The 11409-nt window shown below is 48.7% G+C and overlaps 1 protein-coding gene across 2 annotated transcripts in view; it reads left to right on the top strand.

Annotated features, from left to right (window-relative positions):
* TRPV1 (transient receptor potential cation channel subfamily V member 1) overlaps positions 1-9095 on the top strand; it is a 24071-nt gene extending 14976 nt beyond the window's left edge. For both annotated transcript variants that reach the window (XM_007454184.1, XM_007454185.1), the window contains 4 exons: positions 993-1315; positions 2238-2365; positions 2978-3093; positions 8923-9095. In XM_007454184.1, coding sequence (XP_007454246.1) covers positions 993-1315; positions 2238-2365; positions 2978-3093; positions 8923-9095 — 740 coding nt within the window. The remainder of the gene's footprint in view (positions 1-992; positions 1316-2237; positions 2366-2977; positions 3094-8922) is intronic.
* Positions 9096-11409: the final 2314 nt, after the last annotated feature.

The following is an 11409-nucleotide window of genomic DNA, read 5'->3' on the forward strand; positions in this document are numbered from 1 at the left end:
GGAAGGGGTTTCCATTCTCCTACATTGATTTACTTATTTACATCAGTAGGGCCTCTTTGGTTCTCTTTTTTGTGTGTGGATTCTCACTTTGTTAAGTGTGTTATAGCTCCTTACTATTATCATTTCTTTTCATTCTCAAATTCTCTGAGAAATAGTCATTAGGCGTCCCTTGCAGCTGGCTCCTGTGTCCTTTTGACACACCACATCATTTTCTTAGCAACTGAGTCCTGCTTTGATCCCCATCTGAGTCCTACTCTTACATGGTTCACGTGGTATCCTGTCTGGGAGTGATGGGCAGCTTTGACTGGAAGGGATCTGATGGGGATTAGTGTGGGCTCTGGCACTTGGTCTGAGCCACAGGAGGGGATAAGACCAAGGGGGTTATGCAGTAACCATGGGGCACAGCTGCTACAGAAGCTCTCAGGCTCTGGAGTACATCTCCCAAAGAAGAGTACCGAACGCAGCAAGAAGCCATTCTGATCTGAGCTGCTTAGCCCCCATGGTTCTGGAATGGGCTGGCTCTGGGCTACCCTCTAAGGGTCACAGGCAGACAAAGGTGTGACTGAGAAAGTAGATGTGGACCCAGGGCTGACATGTAAGGTTAGGCAGCTTGTGCACTGCACACATGTGGCTGTATCACATTGTGCATATATATTTATATATTTATTTTCGCATTTTTTTCCCCTAGCAGATGATGATAAAATTTTTCTATTAATAAAACAGTATATTATGACAAACTGACAGTTTTGAAGAAGGGAGTGCTTTTAAAAAACAAAACAAAACAAAACAAAAAAACAAAAAACAAAACAAAAATACAAAAACAAAACAAAACAAAAAAAAGGGAGTGCTTTTAAAAACAAAAATCACACAAAGGTGCCTCATAGCCAAGCCAGAGTTCCTGCCACAGACCCATCCTGGGGGTAGTAGCTGTGCATGTTGGGGAACCTGGGGTCTTGGCTTCCATCCAGCCACATGTTCCCCATGCCCTATAGCGGTGGTGACACTGATTGAGGATGGGAAGAATGGCTCCGTGTCGGCTGAGTCGACGTCGCACAGGTGGCGAGGTCCTGGCTGCCGGCCGTCTGACAGCTCCTACAACAGCCTGTACTCCACGTGTCTGGAGCTGTTCAAGTTCACCATCGGCATGGGCGACCTGGAGTTCACGGAGAACTATGACTTCAAGGCTGTCTTTGTCACCCTCTTACTGGCCTATGTGATTCTCACATACATCCTCCTGCTCAACATGCTCATTGCCCTCATGGGCGAGACGGTCAACAAGATTGCACAGGAGAGCAAGAACATCTGGAAACTGCAGGTGGGTGCTTGGTGGGGCGTGTGCAGCGCGAGGGGGTCCCCTGCAAGCTTTGGGGAGGGTGCAGGAAGCCTAGCCAGGCCGCGGGCTCAGGCAGCAGCCTCTCCCTCAGTTGGTTCCCCCTGGCTCCTCCCACAGGGGTCCCTGCCCAGGGTCACCAGCGGGTGTTTGCAGACTCTGTGTCTACTGTGGGCTGGGCAGTCCCTGGGGGGAGGAGATGGAGGGTTCAGCCCCACGGGGGTGCCTGTCGCAGAGGAACTCCATCTAGAGTGGGCACCAGAGACCAGACTCAGGAAGCAGCTAGTATGGGATGGGCCCTGAGAGCTGCCTCTTTGAGACACCTGGTCTACATCTGCCTTTCCAACAAATAATAAAAGCATCATTCTTATTAAGTAGCACTGGCTCTATACCAGGTACTGTTCTAAGTGTCTTACGTACGTGCTCTCTTTAATCCTACAATAATGCTACCAAGAGGGCACTCTCACTCTCCCCGTTTTTGGGTGAAGGCATGAGGCATTAGAGAAGTTAGGTATCTGTGTCCAAGGTAACGAGTAAGTAGCCCAGCCAGGACTCGGCACAGGCGGTCTCACCCCCGAGCCTCTGCTTTTAGCCACTACACTACGTTGCCCCTTTATGAGCTCCTCAGGGGACAAACTGGGACTGGCACACTCCATCTAACTCATGGTTGCCCTGCCCAGACCCGGAAGGCACCAGCAGCGCCTGTGCAGGTCTGAGCTCCATCCGTGGATTGTGCACCCGCCTGGCTGTGGGAACCAGCCTGGTGCAGAGGGTTCTGGAGGTCTGGCTTGGAGGCGCAGGGACGGGGAGAGACCCTGCAGACGCTGATCTTGGCAGGTGGCACTGGCAGCCAGGGGCGGCTCCTGGATGAACCCTCTGCCCCTCTGCCTTTTGTGTCGTCCTGCAGAGAGCCATCACCATCCTGGACACGGAGAAGAGCTTCCTTAAGTGTATGAGGAAGGCCTTTCGCTCAGGCAAGCTGCTGCAGGTGGGGTACACAGCTGACGGCAAGGACGACTACAGGTGGTGTTTCAGGTAATTCCCAGGCAAGAATCAAAGCTTGGGGAACTTGGGGGCTAAGCTATGGATATTGGGACCCACCCAGAATCAGCTGTGGGTACAGAGGCCTAACTCAGGGCTCACCTGTGGGCCTGGGGATTCACCCAGAGCCAGCTGTGGGTACAGGGGCCATTCCAGGGCTTAGCATGGGTATGGAGGACCCACCTGGAACCAGCTGTGGGAACATAAGCCTTTCTCAGGGTATCTTGGGCCCAGTCATGAACATAAAGGACTCTCCCAAGGCAGCTGTAGGTACAGGGGCTGCCCTAGGGGTTGACTGTGGGCATGGGGGCCCCACCATAGATCCCAGATGGTGGCACCAAGACGTGAAATACTGGTAAATGAGGTGTCCAGATGGGGTCACCTAGCGATCAGGGTCGGAACCAGGAATCCAATCTTTAAAGTTCCTGGGTCCCACAGTGTGGTCAGAGAACTCATCTTCAGGAGTGGTGTCCAAAAGGCAGACCCCTCCGCGCCCTCCTCTCGCCAGCTGTGTCTCCCCATCCTGGTCTACGGGCGTGGCCTGCGGGGCGGGGAAGCTGGCTGTGGACCACCAGCTCCCTGCTCCCTCACCTCCTCCCCTTGCAGGGTGGACGAGGTGAACTGGACCACCTGGAACACCAACGTGGGCATCATCAATGAAGACCCGGGCAACTGTGAGGGCATCAAACGCACCCTGAGCTTCTCCCTGCGGTCGGGCCGAGGTGAGGGGAAGGTGGGCAGTTGAAGCCTTGGGGTCCCCCACCCCTGGAGCAGCCCCAGGTGTCAGCCACCCACACAGTCATGGGCGCTCCCGTGCTCTCTTGCACGCCTGCGCAGCCCACTGCTCCGTGTGCCCGTGCCCGCTGGCTCTGCACGCCCCCCTCGTTGTCAGTGCCCCAGAGGAAGCCATCAGCCCACGTCCAGCCTCCCTGTGGGTGCCCTGTCTCCTCTTCCCTAGTCCTCACACCCAGAGTCTGTCCTCAGCTCCGTGAGGCTTACGGACACAAACAGGGACTCTCACCCGGCCCAACACATCCAGGCAGGCAGAGGAGGGAAGAGTGGGAGGAGAAAACGTACACCTTGAACGGAGGAACCGCGTGGAAAATCACCACCAAAAAAAAGTCCTTTCATCATTAATGGTAAACATTTTAACAGTGGACATGAAATGAAAGGTCCAATGGAAGATATTTACCTAAAAATGAGGCAAACCTAGTCTTATATTGAACACATTTTGAGTTATAATTACAACCCTGCACTAAGTCTGTTTTTCTTTTTTTTTAAAGTTGTGGTGAAATATATATAACATGAAATTTGCCATTTCAATCATTTTTTTCAAAGTGTACAATCTGGTGGCATTAATTATATCCACAGTGTTGTGTAAGCATCACCCTTACCTATTTCCAAAATGTTTTCATTATTCCAAACAGAAACTCTGTACCCATTCAGCAGTTATCTCCATTTCACCCTCCCCCCAACCTCTCTGTTCTACTTTCTGTCTCTATGAATTTCCCTATTCTAGGTACTTCATATAAGAGGAATCACACAACATTTGTCCTTTCGTGTCCGACTCAACAATGCTCCATTGAATGTATATACCACATTTTATTTATCCATTCATCTGTTCACTGACATTAGTATTGTTTTCACCTTTTAGCCTAGTGTGAATTATCCTGTGAACACTAGTGTACAAGATTCTTTTTGATTTCCAAATATCCAGTCTTTTGGGTGGTAGTAGAACTGCTGGATCATGTGGTAATTCTAGGTTTAACTTTTTTGAAGAACTGCCAAACTGTTTTCCAAAGCAGCTGAGTCATTTTACATTCCCACCAGCAACATACCAGGGTTTCATATCCTCACCTACACTCGTTATTTCCTGTTTTCGTTTTGATTATAGCCACATCCTAATAGGTGTGAAATAGCAGCTCATTGATTTCCATAATGACTCTAATGATTTTGAACATCTTTTCATGTGCTTATTTGCCATCTATAGCTATTCTTTGGAGAAATGCCTATTCAAGCCCTTTGCCCATTAAAAAAAATTTTTTTTTAATTGTCGAGTTATAGGAGTTCTTTGTATCTTCTGGATATTAATTCTTTATCAGATATATGATTTGTCAATATTTTCTCCTATTCTGTGGGTTGCCCTTTGATGTACAAAACGTTTATTTTGGTGAAGCCCAATTTATCCATTACTTTCCATTGTTGCCTATTCTTTTGGGGTAATAGCCAATAAATCATTGTCAAATCCAATGTCAGGGAGACTGTCCCTTGTGTTTTTGTTTTTTTTTTTAAGAGTTTTGTAGTTTTAGCTCCCTAACATTTTGAAGTTGCTATAAACCTTGGACTGTTTCCCAGAGTTCTGACTGCATTGGTTCTAAAGTTTCTGTCTTTCTAAAAATTGTTTTTGTGGAGGCATGGGTGTTTAGAGCTGACTACTTTGTCAATTTGCCGATGTTGCTAATTCTTTTCTTTAATTTTTAAAAACAAATTTATTTATTTTATTCATTTATTTTTGGCTGCGTTGGTTCTCGGTTGCTGTGTGCAGGCTTTCTCCGGTTGCGGCGAGCGGGGCCTACTCTTCGTTGCGGTGCACGGGCTTCTCATTGCGGTGGCTTCTCCTGTTGCAGAGCACGGGCTCTGGGCATGTAGGCTTCAGTAGTTGTGGCATGCAGGCTCAGTAGTTGTGGCTCGCAAGCTCTAGAGCACAGGCCCAGTAGTTGTGACGCACGGGCTTAGTTGCTCCTCGGCATGTGGGATCTTCCCGGGCCAGGGCTCGAAACCGTGTTCCCTGCCTTGGCGGGCGGATTCTTAACCACTGTGCCACCAGGGAAGCCCAATGTTGCTAATTCTTAAATGAACAAATGAATCAAGTGTTGATAGTTTGTTTTTTTTTTTTTTGGCTCGTTCGGGGAAAGGGCATGATTTCTCAGGCAAACTTGCCTGTTAGCATGACACTGCATGTTTGATATTGCTTCATAGAGAAGCTCATTTTTCATATTTCACAAACTTTAAAAAGTATACTTTATTGAGATGTAATTTACATACAATAAAATGCACACATTTTAAATGCACAGTTTGCTAAGTTTTGACAAATGTACACACTCAGGCAACCACTACCCCACTCAAGATACAGAACATTCCCATCACCCCAGAAAGACCCTCATGCCCCTTTGTAGTCAATTCCACCCTCCCCATCCCAGGTAACTATCTAATTTCTATCAGTATAGATTAGTTTTATATCAGCTTTTGTTTACCTGAAAATGTTGATTTCATCTTCATGTTTCAAGGTTATTTTCATTGGATATAGAATTCTAGGTTAACAGGGTTTTTGTTGTTGTTGTTGTTTTTAATTTTAACACTTAAACTGTGCTTCTCTGCTGTCCTCTGGCCTCCATTGTTTCTGATGAAAATTCACCCATAACTTGCATTGCTGTTCTCCTGTCTGTAGTGTGTCTCCCCATCCTCCCCCCCGCCCCCACCCCCAACCCCAGCCCCAGCTGCTTTCAAAACATTCTCTTCGTCTTTGGTTTTCAGCAGTTTGACTAAGATATGCTTAGGTGTGGTTTTCTTTGGTTTTATTCTGCTTGGGGTTTGCTGCGCTTCTTGGATCTGTACATCGATATGTTTGGAAACTATACACACTTTGCTTTAGTCTCCCTATCTGCTCCTTTTACATGCATGTTAGACCATTTGATATTGTCCTGTGGGTTTCATTTGTTCATTTCTCCTCAATTTTTTTCTATTTCTCAAATTTGATAATTTCTATTGATCTGTCTCCAAATTCATTGACACTTTCCTCAGTCATCTCTAAACTGCTATTAGGCCCATCCAGTGAATATTACATTTCAAGTGTTAGGCTATTGGTTATGGAATTTCTATTTGGGTCAGTTTCTATTGACTGGTTTTTTTCCTGGCTGTGAGTCACATTTCCTTGTTTCTTGTATGTCTAGTAACTTTAAATTGTATACTGGGGATTGTAATACTATGTTGTAGAGACAGTTGATTGAATTTTTATCCTAGTTGGCAGTTCAGTTACTGATGAATCACCTTGAACTTGTGTAGGCTTAGTTTTAACCTTTACTGTGGTATACCTGTGGAAATGCCAAGGTATTTGCCAATCCCATCAAACTTGTAGGACTCAACCTCCAAACTGTTTCCACTGTGGAGCTTGTCGGGGCTTGGTTAGAGGCGTTTTAGGGTGGGTCTTGAGTAGATCTTACTTTAGTGCGTGTACAGTAAGTAGGGTATTTCTGGTATTTTAGCTTGATCCTCAGAGTAGAAAAAGGGTGGTGAGGAGGTCTCTCCACTGGCTGGGCTGGATCTCCAATATCCCTCAGTATGGCTCAACTTCTGGTCTCTCTATCCCACTTTCAACCTCATAGCATCCACTGTCTGAGAAGCCTGTGCAAGTACAGCCCAACTGTCAGCCAAGGACTTGGGGGGACCCCACCCCAAAGACTTCTGGACCTCTACCCCTACAGCTCCCTTCTTTCTCATCTCCTGCACCCTGTCCCACAGATTCTAGCTGCTTCGGCTGCTCAAAATTCTGCTCCCTTCTTCCTTAGCTCAGAGGCACTGCCACACTGTGCTTAGACTCCAGCTCACTGCTCACTGTAGTCTGAGAACTTGTCCCTAAGCAATACGTTAGGGCGATCACAGGGCTCACCCTGTGAATTTCACTTCTCTCAGCAACTGCAGCTTCTCGGTCTGTTGTCTTATGCCTGAAGACATTTGCTGCATGTATTTTGGCCAGTTTTATGATTGTTTATAGCAGGATGGCTAGCCCAGTACTAGATACTCCATCAGAGCTGGAAGTGGAAATCTATTTTATTAAGAGGCTTACTTTTGGAAAACTACTCAAGGCCTTCATCAGTGTTCCCGAGAGCCTCCTGCAGTCCTATACTTTCCCCACAAGTTTCATTAGAAGCACTCCCCGTGTCATGTCATAATACTTATTATCTCTTTTTCGGTTGTTAACTGGTCCAGCTTCACCACAGAGCCATTCAAAGACGGCTTTGCAAGTGGTTTGAGTAGTTTTCCAACGTTGCTCTCATTGATTTCATGAAACCACACACCTTTTTACAAGATTTGCTGTTTCACTTTGCAGTTGATTTGCACCGTGTTTGCATGACATTGTTGGCTGTTTGAGGCATCGCACATTCACTGTGCTATTAATAAAGACATTGATCCGGTGGCAGGGATACACACACACTCATGTTACTTGGGGAGGGGCTAGGAGATGGTTAGAGGATCCCTGGTTTCACACCTATGCTTAATTAGGGAGTATTTCCTGAGGATTTTGCTTTCCTATACAACCTCGTAACAGTGGAAACTCCCGTAATGAATAGTCAGATTATTCAGGTAACAAGGAACTCTCCCCACCCACATAGCACTAGTGATTGGGAAGGCGTGAGGGAACGCAAGAGAGAAAGGGCAGGGAGGAAAGTGGTCAGTAGCTGAGCTAAGGAGAGCACGTGAGGGGGTCTTCGTACAGGATTGTGGGAAGCAGGCACTGGGAGCCCCATGCCTGCTTTGAGGGCCCAGGGACTGGAGCTGGGCCAAGCGGTCTCTGAGCGGGGGTATCCCCACCATCCATCCAGCCAGAAGATGGTGTCTTCAGTGAGCACCTGGCCTGTCTCCCCGTGGAGGCTTCCTGCTTCTATGCCTTCCCTGAAACATCCTCCTGGTGCTTGTATCAGGCTGTGGTGGACGGGGGCAGGCCAGTGTCAGCCTGCGGGCCCAGGGGAAACCCGAGGCCTGGAGAATTCAGCTGGGAGGTCACAATGGGCCCAGCCTCCCATATTCCTGATGCCTTTGAGATGTGACCAGTGCAGGACACCAGCAGAGGAGCCTGAACTGTGGCCTGAGGGCGAAAGGTGTGAATTCAGGCTGGTTTTCTAGAAAGATCAGACCCAAGATGGCCAGGCAGAGGCTTGGCTGACCAGGGCTCTGGCAAGCGGAAGGAGAGCACGTACAGCTGTTCCTCTTGGCTGTCACTTCTCTGAGGTTGCTGGGGGGGGGAGGGAGGGGCTGGAGATCGCTCTGGGGGTGACAGTGGGTCCTCCTCAGGGGCTTCCTGGGATTTCAGGCCACACATGAGAGCCCACTTCAAGGCCCAGTGTCACCATGTTTCCCTTGGCATTGTTCCCAATCTGCTATTCCCTGGTGGGGCCTGAACCCCAAATCCTCATTCTTTGGCTGGGGTTCATCACCCTGCAGCTGACCTGGTGTGGAGCCGCTCCCAGGGCAGCCCCAGCATTGCTCTCCCTCCCACATGGGCAGGGAGGAAACCGAGGCTGAAAGCAGCAAGCACCGGACAATCCTGAGGCCACAGGCAAGTCGGGGTGGGGTCGAAGAGGAGAATTTAGGAGCTGCCAGAGCAGGTGAGCCTCCTTGATCAGGTGAGGAAAGAGGAAATGACACTGATCCCTGTGTTCCGGAAGCACCGATGTGCTTGTGCCCCCTTTTATCTGGAGGGTGCTAAGGCCAGCAAACGACTGTCTGGTATCGTTTTGCCCCTTCCAAGGCAGTCATAGTGTTTCATCTTTCAGCTGCAGGGAGGAACTGGAAAAACTTTGCCCTGGTTCCCCTCTTAAGGGATGCAAGTACTCGAGAAAGACACCCTGCCCAGCCTGAGGAAGTTCATCTGAAGCACTTTGCGGGGTCCCTCAAGCCAGAAGATGCCGATATCATCAAGGATTCTGCTGCTTTAGGGGAGAAGTGAGGGACCACACAGGGTGCTCTCAACCCTGTGGGCCTTAGGAAAGCCCACTGTCTCCGGTAGGAGGGTGTGTAGGGGCCACCAGTGATGCCTCAGCAGCCTGGCCCTACCAGCACCCTCCTCGCAGGCCCTTTCCTAGACGGCACGGAACAAGCTGCAGGAGGCATTGCTGGATGCACGGATAGAGATAGTCACGCAACCCTCACTGTCCCCAGCTGACTCTCCTAACACAAAAGGATATGGCTTTCCAGTTTTTACTGACTTTATCAAACATGGCCAGTGAGAAATCGCCACGTGCATGTATGCGATGCCCCAGTTTCCTTTGATTTTATATTCCTGGGAGTGAAAGGCAGCGAAGCCCAGGGAAACACCTTTTATTTATTTATTTATTTTTTTATTTTTATTTATTTATTTTTTTCTTGCGTTATGCGGGCCTCTCACTGTTGTGGCCTCTCCCATTTGCGGAGCACAGGCTCCGGACGCGCAGGCTCAGCGGCCATGGCTCACGGGCCCAGCCGCTCCGCGGCATGTGGGATCCTCCCGAAACGGGGCACGAACCCGCGTCTCCTGCATCGGCAGGTGGACTCTCAAGCACTGCGCCACCAGGGAAGCCCGAAACACCTTTTAGAACAAAACGCTTCTTTGAGATAAAATGCCGAAGCCCTTGTCTATTTTGTCCTTAATACCTCCCCTGTCCAGAGTGGTCTGGGGGTGACGATGGTTGCTCCTCCGAGAAGGTGAGGGAACCTGGCCCCATTCCCAGCTCTGCCAGAATCAGGTGTTTCCGGAGTGACTCCCTCCTTCTGTGTGATCCATCACAGTTCCAAAAATATTAGCTCTATCGCTGTTCAAATAAAAGTACAGAACCATGTCCCAAAGCCACGTGGCAAGAATTTTTTTAATGATCTTCCCTCTGTAGTGGCCATAATCCTGCTCACCTACAGTGGCACCTACTTCCACCTCTACCCATCCTGCCATCCATCAGATAAGTACATAAATAAATACATATGTCATATCAAGTGTGAACTCCATGTCAGTCATTGAGCCGGCGTAGCTCACTGGCTCCGTGTGGTCTGTGTGTGCACGTGTGTGTGCGTGTGCGCGTGTGTACTACCTTGTATGGCTAGGAGCCTCTGGTCATGCTTTAGTTGTTACCCGTGGGTGAGGGCACTCCTGCATGCATACACCTACCATAGTTAGCAAACTGTGGGCCAGGGACCAAATCTGGCCCGCCACCTGTTTTGGTTAACAACCTTTTATTAGAACACAAGGCAACCTTTCATTTCTGTACCGTCTCTGGCAGCTTTCATGCTACAACACAGAGCTGAGCAGTTGCAAGAGACTGAATAGCTTGCAAAGCCTAAAATATTTCCTTTCTGGCCCTTTATGGAAAAGTTTGAGGATCCCTGCTTTATGGACTAGAACGTAAGAAAGAATGATTTAGAAAAGCCCTCTGTCCCAAACACTGGAGGGTTTTGTTATGTCTGTGGCGTGTGGAATGAGCTGCCTAGTCGTGAAATTGTTGGATGTTGATTCTCAAGATGAAGGATGACATTAGCTGCGGCCGGGCTTCAGCCCTATTGTGAGAGGTCTATCCGGAGGGGACACTGGGACCCCCTCCTCCAAGTTCTCCAGCAGCACGTCTACCTCCACACACAAGCCCAGCAGAGGATCCTGAGTCTGGTTGACGAAGCGGCCAGGCGTGTAGTGAGCCATGGCCAGACCATGGCAAATGAGCATAGCGGAAGAACACTGACGGCTAGAACGAAGGGAGTGTTTATGTGATGTGCTCCATGTTCATTATCCTATAAGCCTCCTAATCGCCCATGAAGAGCTATTATTAGCTCCATTTTGTAGATGAGAAAACTGAGACTGGAACAGTTAGTAAGTTTACACAGCGAGTAAACAGCAATGCCTGGGTCTGATCCCAGGCAAATGTGACTCCAAAGCCAGAACTTGACTGTGGTGCCAGGCTGCATGGCAGAGAACGGGCTGGGGCATGCCAGCCTAGCCCAGGGTTGGAAGGGAGATGTGCGGGCTTCTGCTTCCTGTTTGGGTTTGGGACTCCTTGCTTCACCCGTAGGCCTTCCTCAGAAAGTGTGCAGACATTAGATATTTTCAAACGTCTGCAAATTGGATCAAACCTCCAAACTCAGCGCTGGAAGGAATCTTGTGGGTGTTCTTTTGTAAAATGAACGATTACAACCTTTGTGTAAACCCGGGTTGTTTAAAGGAGGACACACCTGCAACTAGCTTGGTCTTTTTTATCCGTTGCTGTCTCTTTTTTTTTTTTTTTTTTTTTTTTTTTTTTTTTTTT

Source organism: Lipotes vexillifer, unplaced genomic scaffold (genome assembly GCF_000442215.2).
Source record: "Lipotes vexillifer unplaced genomic scaffold, Lipotes_vexillifer_v1.1 scaffold680, whole genome shotgun sequence".
NCBI lineage: Eukaryota > Metazoa > Chordata > Mammalia > Artiodactyla > Lipotidae > Lipotes > Lipotes vexillifer.